Genomic DNA, 27,028 nt, shown 5'->3' with positions numbered 1-27,028 from the left:
TAAATATGTTTTTCCACTCTGTTGTCACTTTCTATCTCGATGTATGCCTCTGAAAATTTTTATCTTCATCTTTCCTAGCTTTTCGTAAAAAAAAATCTATTTTGGCGCTCTATGTCCTCTGCTGATGCACCTTTGGTTTTCATATCTCTTCTCCTGTCTGCAATATTTATTGCTTCTTCTGATAGTGATTTAGCCTTCTTCTTTCTGCTTACTTTTGCATGTTGTTTTTTGGCCTCTTATTTTACAATGTCTTCATCCTCTTGCCACAATTAGTCTGGTATTCCATCAACCAAGTCCAGCTCTGCAAAACGTTTTTTTTGGATACCGTTCCTTCCTAATTCCATATCCAGGCAATACATGACATCGCCGGGCACCAAAGGAAGGGAGTACTCAGTTTTTATCCCCCGCCGCGTGGCGGAAGGGGGATATTGTTGTCACCCGGGTCGTCCGGCTGTCCGTCCTTCCGGGCGTCAACATTTATAGCTGCGAGTGCGATAACTCATAAACTGTTCGCCATATCGATTTGAAATTTGGGTCACACATGTACCACCTGAAAAGGAAGAACCCCATTGATTTTGGGCTTGGCCGGATCCAAGATGGCCGACTAGGGCGGCCATCTTGAAAAAAATGTTTTTTGTAATAAATGGAAAACTGCTTATCTGATTTCAATTATTTTTGGTTACTACGTTCCTCACCCCTGGGGAACTTTTTCGAGATGATCAACCAAATGGTGTCTTGTTTCCAATTCACCTCCCTCATTATCTGGAATATGTATGACCTTTTTCATTCAATGGCAGGAGATTCCCCATCTCTGATGGTATATTTACTTTGTTTGTTTTTCTTTTGTCCAGACGATATCTCAGCCATCCTTTGAGATAGGAAGCTGAAATTTGGGGACAAAAGTGAAGATGTGCTTTGGCAAAAATGTTTAAATTTTTTTTTGATTAATCAATTCATTGATTAATTACTTAATTATTATCGATTTATTAATCATTTATTTATTTTATTTCTCAGCTGGACAATATCTCAGGCACCTTTTGAGCTCGGAAGCTGATATTTGTAAATGACAGTGAACAAGTGATTTGGCCATAAAGGATATTTTTGATTTATTGATTAATCAATTAATCGATTAATTATTCATTTTACTATGAATTGCTTAATTTTCAAAAAGTTACAGATTTGGATGAAACAGTGGGGGTTTCGGTATGCTATGAGCCAATTGATTGAGAAATCAGTTATTTTACGATTATTATTTATCTTTTAATTATGCAATCAATCAATTATTGTTGCTCCCTCCGAATTCCGTCTCCATGTGCTGCACAGCGGAATCGCCAGGTGCCGAAGGTGCCCTGGCAATGTCGCGCGCTTCAGGATTTATTTATTTATTTGGTGGTGTACTTTGAATGTACCTCGACTTGTTCTTTGGTTTTTTTTTAAACCTTCATTGCATGTTGTTACCCTGCGCACACAAAGCGAAAAGTTGGGTGAAGCAATTGGTTCATGTCTGTCTGTCCATCCGTCCGTCTCGTCTACAAACGTCGGTTTATGATCGAAGAATAACTTGATTTCAATTGAATCGCCAATTTAACAGTGCTTTGTGTCTGAATTTGACCCAATTGTGCATGCGCAGAGGAGTGAGAATTTTTTACTCTGTCCGCTTCAACAATAATAATTCAATAAAACTGCTTCAATAGCACTAAACTTCCAGAATATTTTTTTAGCAATCTTTAAAATCGTTATTTTATTTCAATTGAATTATAAACTTGAACACTGCTTGGGGTAAAATATTCTGTGATCACTGGTTTAACATATGCTTTCAAGATCATATCAAGTCGGATTTTTTTGGCCTTTTTAGATCCTCGTGGAGGATCTCTAAGTCTTACTCACATTGTTGTTCTTCATCTTCTTCTTGTGGACTTTTTTGTCTCACAGCTTACAGTTTTCATCGAAACTTCCTGAAACTTGGCATATATATGTAAAAATACCCTGCGCAGACAGTAACCATCTCCGATTTTGAAAATTCCTCCTAGAAAAAAGTTATGACGTCAAAATATCTCCGCTAATGGAAATCGCCTAAAAAATTATCTCCGAACCTAGGCAAGCTTTTTGAATTTCGTTTGCGGGAATCCAACAGGGCATTAGCAGAGATGAATTACCGCACATATGATACATAACTATGACGACGTATCAATTTTTATGACGTCATTCCTATATTTTGACATTTTTTGTTTCACAACCCAGAGTTTTTGTCGGATCTTCGTGAAACTTGCCACGTATGTGCAGAAAGCTCCACGCACAGGCAGTAACCATCTCCGATTTTGGAAATTCTTCACAGAAAAAAAGTTGACGTCATATTATCGCTGCTAATGGAAATCGCCTATAGCATTATCTCCGAAACTAGGCAAGCTGTTTGAATTTTGTTTGCGGGAATCAAGCCGGGCATTAGCACAGATATAATTTATCGCAAACCTGATACATCACAATGACGTCCTATTCGTTTTTATGACGTCATCATTAAGAGGACGAGGATCTTGGCTCATTTGAGCTTGTTTTTCCCCCTTTTTCTAAATTTTACTCGTTGCTTTGCCACAAGGTGTTCATGATGTGCCCCAATGTCTGTACCTGTCAAAGTGTTGGCAGATTGCACAGCACTTCTCCAGCTTCTATTGATTAGAATGTAGTCAACTGGATATCTTTGTTGCAAATCAAGTGAAGTCGATATGTTTTCCCATTTGAACCATCTTTACAAGATCATTCTCCTCACAGAATTCTAGCATTCGCTCTGCTGACTCATTTCAAACACCAAGTCCATACTTCCTGCAATCCCTGGTGCTCCTGCTTCTCCAATTTTTGCATTCTAATCTCCCATAAATATTTTTAAAATATCTCTTTTAGGCAATTGTTCTACCAGTTCCTGCAACTTTTCATAAAACCTCTGCATTTTTTTCATCTGCTGCATATGTCGGTGCATAGATCTGAATGATGGTGGTGTTCATTGTACGTCCTTTCAATCTCACCAATATTAAATGATCATTGACTGAGTTTTATCTTAGTATTGACTCAATCATCCTCTTATTAAAAATCAGTCACTGTTTTTTTTAACAGTTTTTTGACTAGAAAATAACACTTTATTATATTGTCAAGTTGAAATCCGCTCCAAACGGATCCAGTTCACTTCACACCAAAATTTCAATTGCTGTCCTCTATATCTTTCTTTATATCTAACTTTCCCTGGTTCATTGACCTTACATTCCATGTCCCAATTCTATGTAATTTTGAGAAGCTCAGAGTTCGACTCTCAATTCAACTCAATTTTGTTGTGGGTTTGATCCAGTTGTGTTACTGTCAGTCCGACTCAACAGAACACTTTTCTTTTCCGCAGTACTTAGTTGGTGCTTTCACGCTTGAGGAATTGCACCATCCAGCACCAAAGCTTTGTATTGTTACGTTTGTAAGGCGGGGGGGGGGGTAGATACAGTATTTCCTTAGAACAGATAGAAATGTATAGAGTAGTATGGTCTGTGTGCGAATAGTTAGCCCATCTCAATGTGATTAAGTGGAGAACCGTGAGCTTAAGGATTGTCTTGTTTGAATGTGCACCATATAGGGGATGGTGCTTGATAGTAAATAGTTAGGGATTATGATTAAGACAATCGTATGTGCAACCCCCTTGTAATGTCTCCCCGAGTGAGGTCCTGGTGAAAGGGAGAGGAGGAGCTTTGAAAGGGGAAGCGTTGTCCAGAGAGCGAGGGGTTGAGCTTTGGATCGCCTCCCAAAGGGGCGAAGTTATGAACACCTCCGAAAGGGTGGAGTTTTGGAGATCTCGCAACTGTTTAGAGATTGTGCCGGAAATGGAGGTCAGTGGAGAATCGCCTGGAGAAAAAGGAGATCGCTGAGGAGAAAAGGTTGCTTTGCCCATGCTGCCTGCCTTCTTGTATTCTTGTCTTTGCCCTGTTCCTGCAAGTTACCCTTCGTCGTCTTGCCTTGACCCGTTCGTTGTTCTGCCCGTGTGTTTCGTTGCCTGCCTCATCGCCTGTTCGCCTCTCCTGCCTCATCGCCTGTTCGCCTCTCCTGCCCCATCGCCTGTTCGCCTCTCCTGCCCCATCGCCTGTTCGCCTCTCCTGCCCCATCGCCTGTTCGCCTCTCCTGCCCCATCGCCTGTTCGCCTCTCCTGCCCCATCGCCTGTTCGCCTCTCCTGCCCCATCGCCTGTTCGCCTCTCCTGCCCCATCGCCTGTTCGCCTCTCCTGCCCCATCGCCTGTTCGCCTCTCCTGCCCCATCGCCTGTTCGCCTCTCCTGCCCCATCGCCTGTTCGCCTCTCCTGCCCCATCGCCTGTTCGCCTCTCCTGCCCCATCGCCTGTTCGCCTCTCCTGCCCCATCGCCTGTTCGCCTCTCCTGCCCCATCGCCTGTTCGCCTCTCCTGCCCCATCGCCTGTTCGCCTCTCCTGCCCCATCGCCTGTTCGCCTCTCCTGCCCCATCGCCTGTTCGCCTCTCCTGCCCCATCGCCTGTTCGCCTCTCCTGCCCCATCGCCTGTTCGCCTCTCCTGCCCCATCGCCTGTTCGCCTCTCCTGCCCCATCGCCTGTTCGCCTCTCCTGCCCCATCGCCTGTTCGCCTCTCCTGCCCCATCGCCTGTTCGCCTCTCCTGCCCCATCGCCTGTTCGCCTCTCCTGCCCCATCGCCTGTTCGCCTCTCCTGCCCCATCGCCTGTTCGCCTCTCCTGCCCCATCGCCTGTTCGCCTCTCCTGCCCCATCGCCTGTTCGCCTCTCCTGCCCCATCGCCTGTTCGCCTCTCCTGCCCCATCGCCTGTTCGCCTCTCCTGCCCCATCGCCTGTTCGCCTCTCCTGCCCCATCGCCTGTTCGCCTCTCCTGCCCCATCGCCTGTTCGCCTCTCCTGCCCCATCGCCTGTTCGCCTCTCCTGCCCCATCGCCTGTTCGCCTCTCCTGCCCCATCGCCTGTTCGCCTCTCCTGCCCCATCGCCTGTTCGCCTCTCCTGCCCCATCGCCTGTTCGCCTCTCCTGCCCCATCGCCTGTTCGCCTCTCCTGCCCCATCGCCTGTTCGCCTCTCCTGCCCCATCGCCTGTTCGCCTCTCCTGCCCCATCGCCTGTTCGCCTCTCCTGCCCCATCGCCTGTTCGCCTCTCCTGCCCCATCGCCTGTTCGCCTCTCCTGCCCCATCGCCTGTTCGCCTCTCCTGCCCCATCGCCTGTTCGCCTCTCCTGCCCCATCGCCTGTTCGCCTCTCCTGCCCCATCGCCTGTTCGCCTCTCCTGCCCCATCGCCTGTTCGCCTCTCCTGCCCCATCGCCCGTTCGCCTCTCCTGCCCCATCGCCCGTTCGCCTCTCCTGCCCCATCGCCCGTTCGCCTCTCCTGCCCCATCGCCCGTCCGCCTCTCCTGCCCCATCGCCCGTCCGCCTCTCCTGCCCCATCGCCCGTCCGCCTCTCCTGCCCCATCGCCCGTCCGCCTCTCCTGCCCCATCGCCCGTCCGCCTCTCCTGCCCCATCGCCCGTCCGCCTCTCCTGCCCCATCGCCCGTCCGCCTCTCCTGCCCCATCGCCCGTCCGCCTCTCCTGCCCCATCGCCCGTCCGCCTCTCCTGCCCCATCGCCCGTCCGCCTCTCCTGCCCCATCGCCCGTCCGCCTCTCCTGCCCCATCGCCCGTCCGCCTCTCCTGCCCCATCGCCCGTCCGCCTCTCCTGCCCCGTGGATTTGCTCCCTCCTCATTCTCCATACCTGTCTGTGCTTGAATCATGTTTGTGCCACCTTAGGTTTTATTCCCCTTGTATATAATTATTTATTTATCGATTCTGCATTCCCCCTTTCTTTCCCACCTCAACCCGCCGTCATTCCCACTGTCGCGATTACCATCCTCTGGTTATTTATTTATTTGTGGGAAATAAACCTGTTGGTTTTAAGAGTTAAAGAGCTTCGTGTGCTGCTTGCGACTCCTGCATGCACAATGCCACCATTAATTGACATGTCCAAGGGAATAAAATCCCATTCGGTCCATTCATCCAGTATTGGTCTTAATTGGCTTGGACACGACAGTATATTGAATTCGTAATTTTTGCTTTTTTGACAAATACAGAAGTGGTTTGCCTTTGCCTTCTTCTGGGAATTGTTCATACTAGACAGTTGACCAAAGCCATTGTTCTCCATAAGATAATTGTTTGCCGAGCATGAAGGCCGTGCAGCCATGACTGGTAATATGTACCAGCTACCTGCATGCCATCCACCACTTGCTGCCATGGCTTCATGTAACCCTGTTTGAGAGGCTAGTGGAGCGGTACACCTTGCCGAAGGGCGACCCATGGGCTGACAGGCAGAAAGAGCACTTTACACCTGCTTTGATAAGTATTATTGTCCTTACTCCATCAAACCCTTAGTGTTAGGTTTTAAACCTTTACTGCAAGACATTGGTGGATTTGAAATTGAGCTTTCTCCTCCTGGATGAGCTGTCTACCATGGCTAACTGACCCCATCTGTTTCCTATCTCCTCTCTCACTGCTTCACACATTGTCGTTAAACTTTGGAGGCATAATTAGCAATGTTTTACAATGGTGCTTATGGAGTATAAATTAACTTCTAACTTTTATTCCTTTTGACCAAGTCGAAAGTATACTGTACTTTTCTCGGTGTTTTCCATGCTGGACAACAACATTGCATTCTTGTTGGTGATGCATCATTTTTTTTATTTTCACACTTCTTTGACAATTTGAAAGTAGAAACACTTTCTTTCCCCCCACACAAGATCAAGGCTCATGGAAGTGCAAGATATTCATTTTCTAATAAATTCCAATTTCGATACATTTTGCGAGTTTTTGAATATTTGTTGTTTTGAGTACCAATCTTCATTTCTATACCATTTGATAGAAAAGATTGCTGTGGAATAATGCTAACATCAAGATTTTGTTTTAGCTTATTCAACTGATTATGGCAGAACTGAAACGCTTTCTCCTTTGCAGTTTGAAAATATCTCGTGTTGTTCCGAGTTCGACCCCTGAAGATAAGTCTGACATCAAAAGAGTTGGGAAGAAAGAGCTTACAACGGTAATGAAGTTACATTTGCAAGTTTTCTTTATAAAGGTTTACTGAACTTCGATGGGAGCTTGATGTACAATGCCTACAGAAAGTATTCACACCCCTTGACTTTTTCACATTTTGCTGTGTTCCAGCTTGAATTTAAAATGGATGAAATTAAAAAAAATTCTCACCGATCTACACAAAATACCCCAAAATGACGAAGTGAAAACATGTTTTTAGAAATTTTTACAAATTACAAATCATCATCATTTATTTAAGTCAGTATTATCCCAAATACGGGGGGGTTGCTGACTTTCACTCCTTCCATGACATAACTCCAGCTCTCCACTTTTCTTCTATCTTCTGCATCTTCTACTCCCAATCGCAATTTCTGACTTGCTTTCATAACCAACTCCTTCCAACTCAACTTTGGCCTTCCTCTTCCCCTTTTCCCCTCCACTTCCAAATTCCATACTCTCTTAACTCCCTCATCATCTCTCTTAGCACGTGACCCAACCATTTCAAGCCATTCTTTCTTACCACCTCCACTATTGCATCTCATCAATCTTCACCACTTCCCTGAGCCGTTTCTCTAACACTTTCCACAAGTTTCATTCCATGTTCCAGTAGTTTCACTCCACGATGCGATCCACATTCCATGACACTCCCTTTACTTTTGTATATGGGTACCAAGGTGCTTTGTTTCCAATCCTCTGGCATGCTCTTACCTTGCATTATCTCATTTGTAACCTGATGTAATACTTCTAATCCATGAGGAGACGATGTAAAATGCTCCTTTGTAATGCTTGATGGACCACCTGCTTTTCCATTCTTTATTTCTTCCTTTGAGATTTCTTTCACTGGGCCCTCCATTCTTTCAGCTTCCACTAAACCATCCCACTGATTTTCCTGATTCATGATGGATTCCATATGCTCTTTCCAGATTCTTCTTCTATCTTCATCAACAAAAAATCCTCCCATTTTTATCCTTTATACAGTTGCTTTCAGTGATGTCGCGAGATTCCCTCTTCATTATCTTCAGTTTCTTAAAAATTCCTTGTCTGTTCATCTGCAACTGTTCCAGCTCTTTTTCAGCTTCTTTCTTCATGGCTTCTGCCACCGCCTTCTTATCTCTCTTGTATCTTGCTTTGTTTTCTTCCGTGTTCTGTTTCTGCATCTTCTTAAAGCTTTCTTTTTCTTTTGATGGCCACCTTCACCTCTTCCTTCCACCACCAGGTTTCACCATGATGTGGTTTTCCTTTACCAACACCACAAACTTCATTTGCTGCTTGTTGAGCACAATTCCTGTACTTTGTCCAGATATCTCCGTCTTCTTCCTTTTCCTTCCAGAGAATATCCATCCTTTCAGCAAATTTTCTTTTTACTTCTCCATCTTTCAGCTTCCAGGTCTTTGTACGCTTACTCTGTTGCTGTTTCTTTTTCTTCACCTCATCTATTTTGTCCACATCCATTACCACCAAGCTGTGCTGGAGTTCACCAGGAATAACTTTCACATTTCGAATTTTCTTTCTCCAACTTTTTCCTACTTACATAAAATCGATCGCTGTTTCTGCTTCACCAGACCTAAATGTTGCCTTTTTCTCATTCTTGAACCAACTGTTTATGACAACCAGATCCGCCTCCGCGCAAAATTCTAAAAAGCTTCTTCCTTCATAATTTCTCCTACCAATACTAAAACCGCCATGAACACCCTCATAGCCATCCGCATCTTTACCCACACGACCGTTGAAGTCACCAGTGACAACTAAAAATTATTTTGGCCCCGTGCTCTCCACTTCTGCTATCAGATCTTCATAAAACTTTTCTTTTTCAACTTCCTCTCGTCCCACCTGCGGCGCATATCCACTTATCACACAAATTAATTGCTTACCATGTACCATTACCACCACTAGAATCCTGTCACTAATTCTTTTTATATCAATAACATTACCACTCAGTTCCTCTTTTATCAAAACTCCCACTCCTGCAGCTCCATCACCACCTGACCACACAAACTTATACCTGACCCCCATCGCACCAATGAATCTTGCTCCACCTCCTTTCCATCTTGTTTCTTGCACACAACACACATCCACTTTCCTCTTTCTCAGTTCCATTGCTACCTCCATACTTCTTACCACCATTGAACCAATGTTCCAACTCCCAAACCTCAAGCTTGAACGCACATCGGGTCCATGAGAACCATCATAGGGTAGGACAGGCCTTCGCGATCTTGCTTGAGGGTTTGTACCATTCTTTTTGATGTTGGCCGGTACCGCCCACGGCAACCTACGGGCTGGTTGCTGCCCATGTTGAAGTTGTCCTGCCATGATGAAGTTAATGGAGCCTAAATTTTTATGGTGCGCATGCCCTTGCTTACCACCAACCTGTAACCCTAGGAGGGAGTGTAAATGGCCATTGGCTCGTCCATGAGCTCCTCTGCCCTTTGACAGGTCTTATTTTTAATCCTGCTGGGTGTCCACACACACACCAGCTAGGTGTCCAGACCATAGAGGAGATGGTGGAAGACAGAAAGACCACCGACCTGCCTGTGGTGAGAGAGTGAGAGGCCCAAAGACAGCCTCATCACGGGAGCTCAATCTCAAGGATGATCAAAGAAAATTGGATGCACCTGAGCTCAATTTGCCATGTCATAGCAAATAGTCCAGGAGCAAGGACCTGAAAAAAATGAAATCGTTCAACACTCCCAACAGAAAACGTTTGACTTGACAGAATGGTGGAATAGACCCTATAGAACACCTCCAGGTAGTATGTGGTTTCAAATTGTGATATCATTAAAATTCTACAGGCCATTATACATACCAAGGGTACTTACCAAGAGGGTCACTGTGGGCTCGCAAAATTTAGGGGAGGGGTAACGTAAACGTGAATATCTTTGTCGAGACTCAACCAATTTTCAATATTGAGGTATCATTCATTGGCTTCGTATTATAATTCTCTTTCAGAATATGTACAGAAATGTCTATATTCATTCAACTGTACAACTACAAGAGGTAAAAAATAACAAGCAAATCAAATATTATGAGCTTTTAAAAAATATTTTAGGCATCTTTTAGAGCATACTAAGTTGTCAAGTCAAACTTTTCTGTAGTGGGTGTTGAACAATTGAATTTTTCACAGGTTCATGCTGCTGGACTAAAAAATGCTGTGTTAGTCTATTTTTTTTTATGAAATTCTTATGGACGAGATAATTACAAAAATAAAGTTTAAAGATGTCATGTTAATAATGATGGTAAAAGAGACTTGGGTTAACATAGTTGCTTTTCTGTGCCATTCCAGATTGAACATCTGAAAGAATCCTACTAGCCAACTGAAGCAATGGCCAGTTCAGAGTCAGGCAGTAGTGCAACTTTTACCTGTAAAGAGACAGAAGTTGACTAACTTTCACAAGTGCATAATTTGTCAGATGGACTCAAACGAGACACTGAGGAAAGCCTGAGATACCTCCATACAGACACTTGTTGCAGCACTGGAACTCTGACGAGATGAAGTATATGAACGTTTAAAATCAGATTTTGACAGTTTGGCAACCGCGGATGTTAAATGGCACTCAAATTGCTGCGAAAAATGGACAAGCAAAGAAAACCTGCGTTACATGCAGAGGAGTAGATCTGCATTCTCACCGACACCAGCAGAAGAATCTAAGATTGGCACACAATCTGAAACAAGTTTGACGGAGACCTCCAGGGTATCCAGGTCCCAGTCAACGTCCACTGACTGGACTTTGTGCCTCTTCTGCAAGAAGAAAACGCACAGAAGGGTAAAGGAGATGACCATGGTCAGAACTTTCCAAGCCTGTGAAACTATTGTGCAAGCAGCGACCACAAAGGGCGATGAGGACATGTTACGGACTACTGGTGCTGTCAGTAACGATCTAGTGGCAGCAGAAGCAAGATACCACAGAGCTTGCCATGCCTCATACATCAGCAAAGCTAATCTGCAGTATGCTGGCTTCCATGAAGGGAGACAAGAAACTTGTTACGATACGGCATTCAAGCAATTGGCTGAAGATATTTCTGCTGACCTGAATGGTGGGAAGGCCTTTGATATGACAATTCTTCTGGACAGATACAATCATTTTCTGCATGGAGTGGAAGTCAACAGCTACATTACCCAGCGACTCAAATTTCGATGAAAGAAACACTTTGGAGATGACATTGTTTTCCATAAGCCATATGATCTTAGTAAGTCCGAGCTTTTGTACTCAAGCTCCATATCCCTTCAATATGTCATCAACTCTGCCTATCAGTGTAACACCGCAACAGCCACGGGTGTACCAAGAAAACAGCCCACAACAGCGATGGATGATTGCGACAGGGTGAGTCTGCTGTACCGCACTGCGAAACTCATCAAGTCGGAGATCAATGAATGCCAAGGCATATCAGTCCGACCACCTAATATCATGGATCTAACCCTGACAAAATCCAAATCTGTGATACCAGACAGTCTTTACTGGCTACTTCACTGGGTTATTGCCAAACCAGAAAAGGAAGATGAAGATGAGTTTTCAGCACCAGAATGTAGCAACTCATCAGATGAAAGATGTGTTTTGATGTTTGCTCAGGATGTTGTACACTGTGCGATTCATGCTAGAACTAACATGCCCAAGCATGTGGCCCTGGGAATTGCAGTTCGCCATATCTTCTTCTTCTTCCTCTTTCGGCTTGCTCCCGTTAGGGGTCGCCACAGCGGACCAACTGTCTCCATTTCGCTCTATCCTCCACATCTTCCATTGACACTCCAACCACCCGCATGTCCGCCCTCACCGCATCCATGAACCTCTTCTTTGGCCTTCCTCTTCTCCTCCTGCCTGGCGGCTCCATCTTCAACATCCTTCTCCCGATATACTCCGTTTCCCTCCTGTGCACATGTCCAAACCATCTCAATCTCGCCTCTCTCACTTTGTTTCCAAACCGTCCTACCTGCGCTGTCCCTCTAATACACTCATTTCTTATCCTATCCATCCTCGTCACTCCCAACGAGAATCGCAGCATCTTTAACTCTGCCACCTCCAGCTCTGCTTCCTCTCTTTTGTTAGCGCCACCGCCTCCAAACCATACAACATAGCTGGTCTCACTACACTGCCTTGTATACTTTCCCCTTCACTCTTGCAGCTACCCTTCTGTCACAAATCACTCCTGCAACTCTTCTCCACCCACTCCATCCTGCCTGCACTCTCTTTTTCACTTCTCTCCCACACTCTCCGTTACTTTGGACAGTTGATCCCAAGTATTTAAACCAATCCACCTTCCCCACCTCAACTCCTTGCATCTGCACCATACCACCACCCTCCCTCTCATTTACGCACATGTACTCCGTCTTACTCCTACTGACTAACATTCCCCTTCTCTCCAGTGCGTACCTCCACCTCTCTCAAGGCTCGATTCAGCCTGCTCCCTACTCTCCCTACAGATCATGATGTCATCCGCGAACATCATGGTCCATGGAGACTCCAGTCTGATCTCGTCCGTCAACCTGTCCATCACCATTGCAAACAGGAAAGGGCTCAGAGTCGATCCTTGGTGCAATCCCACTTTAACCTTAAACCGGTCCGTCATTCCTACCGCACACCTCACCGCTGTCACACTGTCCTCATACATATCCTGCACGATCCTCACATACTTCTCCAACACTCCCGACTTCCTCATACAATACCACAACTCCTCTCTTGGCACCCTATCATAAGCTTTCTCTAAATCCACAAACACACAATGTAACTCTTTCTGGCCTTCCCTATACTTCTCCATCAACATTCTCAAGCAAACATCGCATCAGTGGTGCTCTTCCTGGCATAAACCCATATTGCTGCTCACAGATCATCACCTCTCCTCTCAACCGAGCTTCCACTACTCTTTCCCACAACTTCATGGTGTGGCTTAACAACTTTATCCCTCTGTAATTTCCACAGCTCTGCACATCACCCCTTATTCTTGAAAATCGGAACCAGCACACTTAATCTCCACTCCTCCGGCATCCTCTCACTTTCCAAGACTTTATTAAACAATCTGGTTAACAACCCCACTGCCATCTCTCCTAAGCACTTCCATGCCTCCACTGGTATACCATCTGGGCCAACCGCCTTTCCACTTTTCATCTTCTTCATAGCAGTCCTCACTTCATCCTTACTGATCCACCCCACTTCCTGATTCACTATCTCCACCTCTTCCAACCTTCTCTCTCTCATTTTCTTCATTCATCAGCTCCTCAAAGTACTCCATCCACCTTCTCAACACACTCTCCTCGCTCGTCAGCACATTCCCATTTGCGTCCTTTATCACCCTAACCTGCAGCACATCCTTCCCAGCTCGGTCCCTCTGTCTTGCCAATCGGTATAAATCCTTTCCCCTTCTTTTGTATCCAACTTCTCATACAGCTCGTCATATGCCTTTTCCTTGGCCTTAGCCACCTCTCTTTTTGCTTTTCGACGCCACTCCTTGTACTCCTGCCGACTTTCTTCATCTCTCTGACGATCCCACTTCTTTTTCGCCAACCCCTTCTTCCTTATACTTTCCTGTACTTCCTCATTCCACCACCAAGTCTCCTTATCTTCCTTCCTCTGTCCAGATGTCACACCAAGTACCTTCCTAGCTATCTCCCTCACAACTTCTGGTGTCGTTGCCCAATCATCCCACCCATCTTTACCACCATCCAATGCCTGTCTCACCTCCTCCCTAAATTTCACGCAACAGTCTTCCTCCTTCAGCTTCCACCATCTGGTCCTTGGTTCAGCCCTCACTCTCTTCCTCAACCTCACCTCTAAAGTCATCCTACAGACCACCAATCGATGCTGTCGAGCTACACTCTCCCCTGCCACAACCTTACAGTCACTAATCTCTTTCAGGTTGCATCTCCTACTTAAGATGTAATCCACCTGTGTGCACTTTCCTCCACTCTTGTATGTTACCCTGTGTTCCTCCTTCTTCTTGAAATACGTGTTTACCACTGCCATTTCCATTCTTTTTGCAAACTCTACCACCATTTGCCCTTCCACATTTCTCTTGTTGAGACCGTACCTCCCCATCACCTCCTCATCCTCTTTATTCCCTTCCCAACATGTCCATTGAAATCTGCTCCAATCACCACTCTTTCATCCTTGGATACACTCTCCACCACTTCATCTAACTCACTCCAGAAATCTTCTTTATATTCCATCTCACACCCCATATGTGGGGCATATGCACTGATGACATTCATCATCACCCCTTCACTTCCAACTTCACACTCATCACTCGGTCAGACACCCTCCTCACCTCCAATACCCTCTTGACATGATCTTCCTTCAGGATTATCCCGACACCATTTCTCCTCCCATCCACACCATGGTAGAACAGTTTGAAACCACCTCCAATGCTCCTCGCCTTACTCCCATCCACTTGGTCTCTTGTACACACAGTATGTCCACCTTTCTTCTCTCCATCATATCAGCCAACTCTCGCCCTTTGCCAGTCATCGTCCCAACATTCAGAGTTCCAACTCTCACCTCCACACTTCTACCCTTCCCCCTCTCCCACTGCCTCCGGACTCGCCTTCCCCGTCTCCTTCTCCTCCTTCGCCCAGCAGTAGCACAATTTCCACTGGTACCCTGCTGACCACCGGTACCGGTGGCGGTCGTTGGTAACCCGGGCCTCGCCCGATCCGGTATGGAAATTCGTTTTGTTGTCCGCATAATGATTTGGCATAGGTTTTTACGCCGGATGCCCTTCCTGACGCAACCCTGGTCGCCTCTTACGACACACAGGGATATGGTACACCTATTCTAACCGGGGCATACACCGGGCCCAGTACAACTGGTGCTCATTTCGCCGACCTCGAAAGGATGGCAGGCTGAGTCAACCCCCTGGTGTTTTCGACTTGGTATATATATATATATATATATATATATATATATATATATATATATATATATATATATATATATATATATATATATATATATACACATATACATACATATATTAATTCAGTGTCCCAACGGGGCTTGAACTCAGGACCTCTTGGGTCCCAAGCCACTGCCCTTACCACTGTCCCAACACCAGGCATTGCAGACTGTGTAGACTGTGTAGACTGTGTAGTGTAGCATTGCCTCTAGACTGTGTAGCCTGGGTTTGAATCCCGATCCAGCTATATACTGTCATCTCGGTGTTGCACAGGCAGGGTGATTCATCAATGTGTGTGCCATCCCACAGATGGACGTTAAACAGTTCGCCATATGACGAGGTCAAAACAGCTCATTACCATGCTGAGCAGAATGGGCCACTGTGACTCCTACGATGATGTTGAGGCAACTGACACAAGCCTTGCACAGGAGATCCTAGCCAAGAGCGACATCTTTGGTACGGTATTGCCATCAAACATCTCCCCAGGCGTCTTTGTCCAGGTGGCAGCAGACAATAATGACATGACTGAAGAGATTCTTGATGGAAAGAGGACAACTCATGCCACTACAGTAGAAATGAAAATCTCCCCCCTACATTCGACAGCTTACAGCAACATATGAAGCGAGGAAATTACCATATGAAGCGAGGAAATTACCAGGAAATGTATGGAAGAGAGCATTGGAGCCTACACAGAGCCTTCCACCAGCAGCTGGACATGGCTGGAAAATTCAGGATGGTGCCCTGCAGCCTGTGCTCATGACCAAAGATCCAGCACCACGGGGTCTTCTGGAGCTGACTGTCTGTCACTGCAAGAAGTCTCTATGTCGCCGAGCCGACTGCACATGCAGAACCAACCACATGCCATGCACAGAAGCATGTGCATGTTTGGCCGAAGAAACTTGTGAAAATCCAAGAACAAACTTTGAATCCAATGGTGAAGAAGACGCTGACTAAAATTTACAACAGATGACATCTTCATGCTTCCATGGCGAATGTGAATCCTTGTTGCCAGACACAAATATTACAAACCGCTCTGACGAATGTGCTTCCGTGCAACCATGCACAACTATTATGATTCACTCTCACTAATGTGCTTCTGTGTTGTCATGCACAGCTCCCAGTGTCGACCATGATAACTATTATCATCCACTATGATGAATGAGTAGCTTCCGTGCTGCCAGAGACAACTATTATACTCGGCTTTCACTAATGTACTTCCTTGTTGCCAAAGACAACTATTATGCTCGGCTCTGATGTATGTGCTTCCGTGTTGCTATACACTAGTACTAGTAAAAGACGAACGCTAAAAATAACAGTTGCAGTTTTCTTTGTGTGCCTCTGGATGTATATGAATTTCTGCAGAACAATACTTTCTTGAGCGTTTGATTTCCAAAATGTATACATACCAGTAGTAATTGAGAAACACCGTTCACCTTCATATGAGAACACAATTAAAAATGTCAGAAAGTTTGAATTAGTGTGATATTTTAGCTTTGGTGATGCCATGACAAAGGCCATTTTCAAATAACTGTACAGACTCCGATAGAGAATTATAATAGGAAGCCAATGATACCTCAATATTGAAAATTGGTTGAGTCTAGACAAAGATATTCACATTTACGTTACCCCCTCCCCCTAAATTTTGCGAGCCCACAGTGACCCTCTTGGTAAGCAAGTACCCTTGGTATGTATAATGGCCTGTAGAATTTTAATGATACCACAATTTGAAACCACATACTACCTGGAGGTGTTCTATAGGGTCTCTTCTACGACCCTGTCAAGTCAAACCTTTTCTGTAGGGGATGTTGAACGAATTCCCTTATTTGGCCTCATATGAGAAATGGCTGCTGGACTAAAAGGGGTTGAATAATAATTATTGACACAAGACATTTGAACTTTTTATTTTTAATAAATTTGTAAAATTTCTTAAAACATGTTTTCACTTTTTCATTATGGGGTATTTTGTTTTGATCGGTGACAATAAATCTCGACTTGATCAATTTTATAATCTGGCTGTAAACAACAAAATGTGAAAAAGTTGAGGGGTGTGAATACTTTCTGAAGGTATTGTATCAGATGGGAGTTTTATTTGCGAAGTCAACTGGTCGCTTTATTACTGGATTGAAATTGGCTTATTCTACAATGATCCATGAGCTCCATTTCCTTTTTAGTTGGTGAAAGGTTGATTAAAAAGCTTTTTTATTTTATTTCTGCAGATGTTGAAGCACAGGAGACTCGGTCGTGGAGAGAGAAGGACATCACAGGGCAGAGTGGAGCAAGCCCCTCTGTCTGATTCTTCACAAGATTGCAGAGCAGCTCGGCGAAAGACCCAGGTTGGCTTTCAGTTGCAGTACTTCTTTGTTTTCCTACCATTGAATGAAAATTAAACTTTTCATTTCCAACATAAATTTACACTCTCCCTTATCTTTCGCCTTATGCACTCATTCCATCTTCTACACCATCCCCGACTATCTTGCCAGATGTCTACCGTAATATTAATCGATGCCAGCCCGAAAAGATTTGGGCGAAACCTCGGTTCAAAACGATTTGGGCGAAACGTTTTCTCTCCAAGGACAAAGATGACAAGGTCATGCAAAAGTTTGCTAAATGAGTTTTGTAGTACAAGGAAAGCGACAGCAACAGAAGCCAAACCAGGTGGGAGCTCATTTGTTGCATCCTTGTGTGAATTATTTTCTTGCTCTTTTCTTTGCATTCATGAATGCATCAGCTTTTATGGAATTTAAAGGTTTTATATGTGAAAAGCAATTAATGTAAATTGTAGGCAGGTTAGAGGGTGTCTAAGTTGAGCATCTGAGGATGTTATTTGACGCTACTTGCGTTGAGAATGATGGGCTGACAGGATAACTTAGAGGAACGTACACTTGCCTCTAGACTGTGTAGCCTGGGTTTGAATCCCGATCCAGCTATATACTGTCATCTCGGTGTTGCACAGGCAGGGTGATTCATCAATGTGTGTGCCATCCCACAGATGGACGTTAAACAGATGGCATCCCATCTGCCAGCATTCGTTGGTGGACGTCAAATATCCCATGGTGTCCTTCACGAAGAGTAGGCGAGCTATTGCCGGCACCATGACCAAATTTCTGTCATTACCAGTAGAGGGCATTGCATCAGTGGCACAGGCACTCCCTCAGCCAATGATGCTTGTCTGCAGCCTTGTGCTGCATATGAATAAAGAATAATAATTTGAGAATTGTTAATTTGAAAGTAATGAGTTTTTGTATTTATTTTATTTTATTTTGCGTTTTGGTTCAGTGAAATCTGTTTTGCGCAAGACATTTTGCTATTACTGAGGTTTTTGGATTTATATCTGAACAGGTGCTGAAGCGACCCTGAAGTTGGCGCCGATATTTCAGCCAAGAATATTGACCCCAGTTCTCGGTGTTAAAGCTCTTGACAGGTGAGCAGAGCTTTGTGAATGAATGCATGGGTCCTGGATGTACCATTTCCAAAATGTCAACTTCTGCAAACATTTAAAATGATTAACAAAACTTGAATGTGCACTTGTGCAGTGATGGCATTATACAAGTGAAAGGCGTCTGTCCCGCTCAGCGACAACCGTTCCTACAGTGTGTCCCAACAAAGCAAGCTGCATGTGCCATGGCACGTGTGGCCCCAACAGCAAATTTGCCAGCCTTTCTTCCTGTGGTGCATGTGCTTCAGAAGGATGGTGAGAGATTCAAATGTATCATATAATGTTTAAGTCATTTGGTCTGTTTTCGGGTTTTGTCTGTCCGTTCGTACATCCATGCTAATTTTCTCTGTTTTCTCTGCAACCGCTTATCCGATTGACACAGAATTTGCACCATAGGTGTGACTACTCATGTACAATGTTTTAATGATAATTATGACATCATATGTCATGGGTGTGGCAGCTATTTTGGAAAAAAAAGAAAAAAAAAACATTGGACGTCTATCTCCAAAACCGCTCCATGGAAAAAAAAATTGAAACTTGGCTCTTGAAGTACCCCATGGGAAACGAGTGATTTATTGATGATGTAATCGGTGGCTTCGTTATAACATAATTGCACACATCGAACGCTTTATCCGATCAGTATGAAATTTTTTGAGGGTCCTCTAGGGCTAAATTTTATTGGGGGGGGGGGGGTTGATGACGTCATCAGTCATGTGGTTCAGAAGCCATATTGTTTTAACATAAAAACCTTCAAAAATATTGTTACGGTTGTGGAAATTCGCATTACACCATAAAGGGTCCTCAGGTGAGATATATCGGTAAGTTCATGTGCAGTTAGCCCAAACCCGTTGTATAGAGGGAATATATGTGATCCATTCGGGCTGCGACGCTTCAGTTAGCCGTTTTTCTTTGGCTATTGTTAATTTGGTGCAAGAACAACAACGAACATCGCCCCAACCAACATCTCAACGATCACGCCATTCACTACACGACACCACCTTCCACAACTACGCTACCACATCTTCGCCACTCGCCATTCAACGAGCACCGTGCGGTCACGATCTCTGCGGGATGGATGGGAGGGGCGGAGTGGCAACGGCGGCCGGGGTGCGAAGGGGCATCTCCCGCCCGAATCTTTCTTCTCGTCATACGGCGCGGGGGGAAGAAAACCAACAACGCCTGTGGGATTTTCCCTTCTGCTTTTCCCGCGCTTTGGCATGGGGGAGGTGCGATTTGGGCAAGAGGTCAAAGGTGAAAAAAGGTGGGGGAATAATTCCCTGGCCCCGAGCCAAGACTGACTTTCTTCGCCTCCTGCACGGCGTGGGGAGGGGGGAACGAGAGGGCACGCCCCTTTTTACGAAGCTTCCAGAAGGGAGGAGGAGCCAGAAACGGGGCGGAGCAAAGGGCGGGGCCCCGCGCTACAAAAGGAACCGACGAGGAGAGTTCGGGCGGCTTCTTGTCGGGTTCTTGTTCCAGTCGGGTTCTTGTTCCTATGGGTTTGTCTTGCCGTCATTTGGCCTTGCTTCTTTGATCCTCGCGCGAGCCCTGGGACCCCGGGAGCGAGCGCCGAAAAAACCCCGTCCGTGCTGTCGAGCTGACCACATGTGCGGCGCGAGGCATGAGCTCACTGACCACGCCGGAGGAGCTGGGAGCTGAGGTCGCAGGAGCAGGACTCGACCCTCTCAGGGAAGTCGCACTTCCATTTTCTTTTGGGGTTTGGTGTAAATGTGTGTGTGTGGCGCCAGTCTTGTAAAGTAGAACTGTTTAAGTGTCCCTGTGTAATAATTATATTCGGTTGTAGCTCTGCATTGTGTCCTTGCTTTTATATGTGCATTACTGTATGGCTGTATATACGTGCTTGTGTGTGTGAAATAAAAGTGTGCTTGTCCAATTGTTCCCCGTTTTGCTGCGTCCTTTCCTTTGTTGAATCTCCATCTTGCATCACGTAAGGGATTAATAGTGGGTTTTAAAACACCCGGTAATTAATCGGAACCGTCAAGGCCGACGATAACTTCGCTCGGTTATCCCTGTAATACGGAACGAACCGCTAAAGCGGTTTGTGTCCGGAGTCGGCCTGTGGCGTGGTCCCATCCCTCGGCAGATTACCCGTGCGAGTACCATAGGTATATCGACTTTCGGCGATTTACCCTATCTCGCGCGGGTGGATTGCGGACTCGGTGGTGGTGGGGTTAAACCCCCACCTGTGACTGGTTTCTGGCGGTAGTCCCAGGAGGGTCACGACTGAATTGTCCGTTTCGGTGGGAGAAGCGGCCGCCATTTGAGTTACGTGGCCGATCGCACGCCGGGCGGGCCAGAATTCGCAACAATATTATTCTCCAAAACGGCTGAACAGATCAAGGCGAAACTTTACAGGTATGATCGCCTATCCATGAGGAACAAAAAGTTCTCCACCTATGAGGTCATAGGTTACATGGTTTGGCAGCTATGATTTTTTTTGAAGAATAAACCTTTAAAAACCTTCTTCAGAACGGCTTGACAGATCGAGGGGAAACTTCACCCACATGTTCCTCCAAGCCTTGGAGATACCAGGGTGCTCACAAATAATAAATATATCACATTGTCTGGCAGCCATATTGGATTGAACGAAAAAAGATTTATTTTTCTCTTGAACCACTTCATCCATCGACGTGAAAGGTCACAGTTATGATCTAGTAGTCATGGGGAATGTTTTAAATTTCAACCTGATCGGACGCATCGTCTGGCAGCCAGAATTATTTAATAATTTGAATCTGGGTTCAGGGATTGAAATCAAACTTGGTACAAGTATACATAATGATGCAATAATAATATGGGCGGAGACATATCTGGTTTTCTAATTCTTCCCCCTTTTCTTTGTTTTTCCAATTTATGCCCTCCCTTTTTCTCTTGCATCACCAATATATCGATGGCTCCTTGACGTTTCACACAATTTAGGGATGGCAATTTTAACACTGTCTGCCTACTTGTATATTGGTACCCTTATATGCTCATTGTTGTCCTTATCAGATTTGACCATAACACAATGAGGTCTATCAAATGTCTTGATGAAACACAAGCTGTGGTTTATAGGGAAGGTCTCTGTCTCTGATTCCCACCATCCCAAAGACTCCTCGTGCTGGGACATGCCATTCCCAACTTCGTTGCAGTTATGCCGGTCAACATCTGAACCTGTGCCAGTCATTATTCCCTCGACGACCTTATCTCTGGGGCAGTTGACGTGGGCAAAGATCTCTTCCTGCCGGGAGAGCCACGCATTGTGGGTAGGAGTGTACAAACAACTTTTCCCAAGATTTATTACTGCAATGCATAAATCATGAAGGTGTAATGTGGCTATACACGCACTATAAGGCCAATTATTCCGAGGATCGACCATTGATTTGCTGCTAGTTGTTGAGCTTTGAAAGATCCACTTATTATTAACCTCGCCAGTTTCTGAAGGGATGGGAGAGGCTGTTGTGACATTGGTCTATTTCAGGGAGTGAGTCTGTTCGTGTGTGAATTTGCACACGGATTGATCGTTCTCAGATCTACTGTAATCTATAAATACTCAGTCCAGTTTCTGTTTGTGATTGCTCATTTCTTTCTCCAGCACCTGTTTTTTATTTATTTATTTTTGGTGGTTGTTTTATTGGTTTTTTTTTTATCTTTCACATCAACGTTTTCCTTTCTTCATTTTCACCTTCACCCAATTGTTTTGATACCATTTGTTTTGTTTATTTTCCCATCTTCTTCCTCATTACCCCCCAAAGTAATTCCTCAATTTCTTCCTCATTCCTCATTTCCTCTTCAGTGTCGCCTATCTTCTCCTTTCCATTTCAAACTCACGGGTTTTTTTTTTTCTTCTCGTACATATGTATATGTATATGTATATGTATGTATGTATGTATGTATATGTATATATATATATATATATATATATATATATATATATATATATATATATATATATATATATATATATATATATATATATATATTTCTTTCTTTGATTTGTCAACACTTTCCTCAAAACCCTTTGGATCATAAATAACACATGTCTAGCATGAAAAATTATGTGCGTGTGTGTCTTTTGGTGGGAAATCCACTTTACTGTTTCTTAGATGTGTATGTATATATGTATATATATATATATATATATATATATATATATATATATATATATATCCTATGTATTTATTTGAATCTTGTGTATTTGTGACAACTATGGGTTGACTGACTGCTTGGACGCAGCTGAGGTTGTGGATCTACCGATGTAGGTAATCTACTGATGTGGATCCACAGTTTGGAGAGGTTCTGTGCTTAAAGGATCGAAACCGAGGAGGAACGGTGCCCAGCTGATGATCCATGTGGTCGGGAAAGTTGTGTGTGTGTGTGTGTGTGTGTGTGTGTGTGTGTGTGTGTGTGTGTGTGTGTGTGTGTGTGTGTGTGTGTGTGTGTGTGTGTGTGTGTGTGTGTGTGTGTGTGTGTGTGTGTGTGTGTGGGTGTGTGTGTGTGTGTGTGTGTGTGTGTGTGTGTGTGTGTGTGTGTGTGTGTGTGCGCGCGTGTGCGCTTGCAGTTATTTTTAGATTTTTTTTTGTGTGTGTGTGTGTGATAGAATTGTTAGGAACAGTTGTGTGGAAAAAAAAAAAAAAGAACGAGGGGTTTGTGTGTGTAAGAGTAAGATTTGTGTATATAATATTGTTGCGGCCACCGGTACCGAGACACCAGCTTGTCACTCAGGGGTATTAATCCCCGGTTGTCCTCAGTAGAGCCGGACCTGGGGCCACCGCTCACAATTAACATTGTGGAACGGTGGGTTGTTTTATAACCACGAACGCCACCCAGTCAACCACGAGTTTCAGTGTCCACCGTCTAATTATTCCATTTAACTGGAGGTCACGTGGTTACCTGAGCGGGGAGCACGCCCTCAGCAAAGCACCAATGTAATCTGATTAGATTTCAATTTGGGCGGCCGAGTGTTGTAACCGCTGGTGTATGCCGACTATTTTTGGTCAAATCTGTGGTAATTACCTCCCAGTCTATCTCGGTTCAGACAATGCTTGACCAATGGAAGGAAAGGACAAACACGGACAGGTTGGAAATCGACAAATAATTTATTAACAATCAAATAAATAAATAAAAAGAACTTTTTATTTGCTGAGTTAAATAAAGAACGAATTTCAAAGCAAAATCAATCAAAATGCCAGGAAAGAGACAAAGAGCAGATGCTTATCAGGGGTTGACTTACTTGCAGCTAAACACAGACAAGGGTACCCAACAGATCATTCAGGGGGAGGGGAGGGGGAGGGGGAGAATCGTCTCGCTCACCAGAAAGTCGTCCGTGAAGAGAAAACGTCCTGAAGTGCGTGCGTGTGTGTTACATCCGTCGTCAGCACCCAGCTTTGCCGTGTACCTTCCGCGGGGCAGCCTTGAACGCCAGTCGAAGTCTGGAGGGCACCAAGATCGTCCGTCGTGGGTTTAGACCCTGGTGTTGGTGATCGACCTGTGCCTCACTTGTTGGCGGTGCTGCTCACACCCACACACACACCACACGCTCGCTTGCCGAAGAACTGGGAAGGACGAATTGTTTCGTCCTCACTGGTCAGACACCCGCTTCTTGCTCGTTTCTCTCGCCCTTTGTTTTTTATTCTCTCCTTTCACTTTTTCTTTTTCATCTTTCGCTTTTTCTCCTCACGATTTTCTCTCCTCACGATTTTCTCCTCACGCTTTTCTCTTCACACTTTTTCTCTCCTCTTTTCTCCTCAGAAGTACCTCTCGCTCGTTTTTATGTCTCTGCCGGTCAGTCCGCCCCAAGCTCACCCCGCCCCACTGGTGCATGGTTACCTTGACGACCCGTGCGCTCTCAAAAAAGGTGGGCGTCGGAAGTCGCGAAAGAATGTTGCTGAGGAAGAATGAGGGCGGGCTTCAGAGCTCGTGAAAGAAATGTGAGTGAACATGTCTGTCGTAAAGAAAAAAGCTTCCCATAAGAGAGGGGATCTATCCTTTACCCTTCTCAACGCATCACATTTAAGATCCCATTAGACATGGGGATGGGGCTAATCTGAACATGCATTTAAGGAAATAACTGTCTGAGGACCTGGATGTATGGATGCATTTACCAGACCGGATTCTGAAATCAGTAACAATATGTTTGTATATTCCATGCGCAATGTCACGTATAATATGTGTGTATATAATATGTATAATACGCCATGTAGAAAATGTATACAATCACAATTGTGCATATGCAACTAACTATTCATGTATGTGTGCCTGTGTATGCACCGCCACCACCAGTCATCTCCATTTGTGAGTCTCTCTGATTGAACGAAGCCTTCCCTGGTCCTGAAGCATTGACCTTCATCTCAGCAAGGGACCACGACTCACGGACGAAGCTGTCTCCCTATCCGTGCTCCGTTTCCCCCTCCGTCCCTAAAGTGGCCTCCAGGGTACATCCGGTCTTGGTATTATCCTTCCTTGGTCTTATTATATCCATCCTTTGATGGGATAGAGTCTGCAAAACCCATCAAGCCGCATGGCCAAGTCGCCAGTCCGCATCCCAAATGCGTGTCGATTGGCGCATCTATGGGCACCCGCCTCTTCCATCAAAGCTGCCACCACCGGCTTGGTTCTCACTTCTTTCGAAGCCGTTGTATTCGGTACGGTCCTTGTTCCCACAAAACTCAGTTCCATGCGGGTGTAACTTGGCAAAAAGGGAGTCGCGGAAGCTCAGATTTTCCTTCTCAGCATGATGGGGTCTGCAAAACCCAAGAATCCACTAGTCTAAGCTGCATCCCAAACGATCCACACGACTCTGGGCACCACATGTGCGGTCCTCTGCCTTACCAAAGCTGCCGTCCTGGACTTGGTTCTCACTCCCACCGAAGCCGTTGTATTCGGCGCGGTTCTCATTCCCACAAACCTCGGTCTCTCGTACTCAACGGTCAAACCTTTGCAAGAGGGAGTTCGCCGAAGCTCAGGCCTTCCCTCCCGGCAACATGGGGTTAACAGGTCTCACCAAACTGCAGGGTCAGACCATGTCACAAATGCATGTCGATTGGTGTGATACTGGGCACTTTGTGCACATCTTGTCTCATCGAAGTTGCCACTTTCAGCTCAGGCTTTACCGCCTTTAAAACTGATGTATTCGACGTGGCCCTCAATTCCCTCTATCCCAGGAGAGAGGCAGGTGGCAAATAATGCTGCCTCGCAGTGTGTGTGCGTGCATCCGATGTGAGTCTGAACATTTTAATGACCACATAAAAACGGCTAATGTCAGTGTTACTTTATGTTTATCTCAGGCTGGTCAATGCATCAGGACGGACATCCAAAGCCAAGCACTGCTTGAAGAGATAAAGGCCACTCAGCCCGGATTTTCTGTTAACAGGTTCTACCAACGGCTGCTGAGTAAGCGCTTTTCTGACAGTTCAGGTAATATTTGTTTGCAGAAGTTCTTTTACAGCTGCGTATACATATTTGTCCTGTTTGCTTTTTTTTTTTGCATCGTAGTGAAGATGGAGAGTGTGGGGTGGGTGGGAATGGGGTAAGTGGTGGCTCACTCTCATTAAAAAATGGACACTTGATATCAACTTTGAAATGCAGAAACGAAGTCATTCCTTGATTTCATTGCAGTTTGATGTATCCACATATTCCCATCTTTTTCTCTTCAGCAGGCTTCAAGCACAGCACAATGGAAGAAATCAGAGGATATCAGGGTTCAACAAACTGCTTGGGTTTCCAAGGCAAGCGCAAGTCGGAGGAAGGAAGCAACCAGTATTGCAGGCGAAAGCGACGGCGGCAGGAAATGGAGGAAAAGGCTGAGGTGATCATCACAAAGGCTCATTTTCAAGGAATGTGTTTTCTCTTTTGAAAGCAGAATTTTATTCCATCATATATTATATATGTGCATGGCTCACAAAGTGGGTATGCTGTGGTATGTTTGTGGGAAATTCCACATAAAATTATTATGAGGTACTTAGACAAACCATCAATGGTCAGAAATGAAAGTGGACATCTTGGGGAACCTGTAGAAACCGGCAATATCATACTCTCCATTTCCCTGTTTAATTGAAGATAGATTAAAGCAACAGAATATGGGTATTGTAACCTTAGAAATGTTAGTTTGATTGGTAAAATTTTTATTTTACTGTACGTTTCTTATGTGACAGTTATTTTGAGTGTGGAGACTCAGAATGTGAACTTTGGTTTCTCTTTTATGTTTTGATGATGTTCTGTCTCCCTATTCGGGTTTTCTGGCATCTACCCTATCTAATGAAATAACGGATTCGTACATAACGCTTCGTGTCCGCGGCATCGAGGAAAATAAGGAGTTCAGTGTTGATAATGTTTCTTATGAATTTTATTCCAAATCTCCCTTAATTTCTTGGAAATATGACAGTCTAACGGCAGAAAAATATAGATCAAAATTGTGATCAGAAAAATAAAATTTGGACCGCAAGTAATCCCGTCTTGATTTTCGTGTCAGTCCCGTTATATACGCATCATCATCTCTCGTCGGACGCAAATAACGCTAGCATTAGAAAATCTTGCCGTCTTGCAAACTTCCCCGATTGATGGATATAATAGGCACTTGTAAGTGTCAGCACATTTCCATTCGCTGTCGAGAACAGTGTTTGTCTTCGTGTCCATGTCTTTACGAGAGCTGTAACGTACGAATCCAGCGTGAGGACGC

The 27,028-nt window shown here is 44.9% G+C and overlaps 1 protein-coding gene across 1 annotated transcript in view; it reads left to right on the top strand.

Moving 5' to 3' along the window:
- Window positions 1-27,028, top strand: part of ATAD5 (ATPase family AAA domain containing 5) — a 71,474-nt gene that overhangs the window by 17,095 nt on the left and 27,351 nt on the right. Inside the window, exons 5-12 of the mRNA XM_085858097.1 lie at window positions 6,966-7,050; window positions 17,138-17,254; window positions 17,402-17,576; window positions 18,261-18,342; window positions 18,455-18,612; window positions 21,463-21,617; window positions 25,638-25,767; window positions 26,007-26,158. Coding sequence (XP_085714223.1) covers window positions 6,966-7,050; window positions 17,138-17,254; window positions 17,402-17,576; window positions 18,261-18,342; window positions 18,455-18,612; window positions 21,463-21,617; window positions 25,638-25,767; window positions 26,007-26,158 — 1,054 coding nt within the window. The remainder of the gene's footprint in view (window positions 1-6,965; window positions 7,051-17,137; window positions 17,255-17,401; window positions 17,577-18,260; window positions 18,343-18,454; window positions 18,613-21,462; window positions 21,618-25,637; window positions 25,768-26,006; window positions 26,159-27,028) is intronic.

Source organism: Eptatretus burgeri, chromosome 15 (assembly GCF_056783735.1).
Source record: "Eptatretus burgeri isolate ZD-2024b chromosome 15, Ebu_testis_v1, whole genome shotgun sequence".
NCBI lineage: Eukaryota > Metazoa > Chordata > Myxini > Myxiniformes > Myxinidae > Eptatretus > Eptatretus burgeri.
The sequence above is the reverse complement of the archived record's forward strand: the minus strand, read 5'-3'. Positions and strand labels throughout refer to the sequence as shown.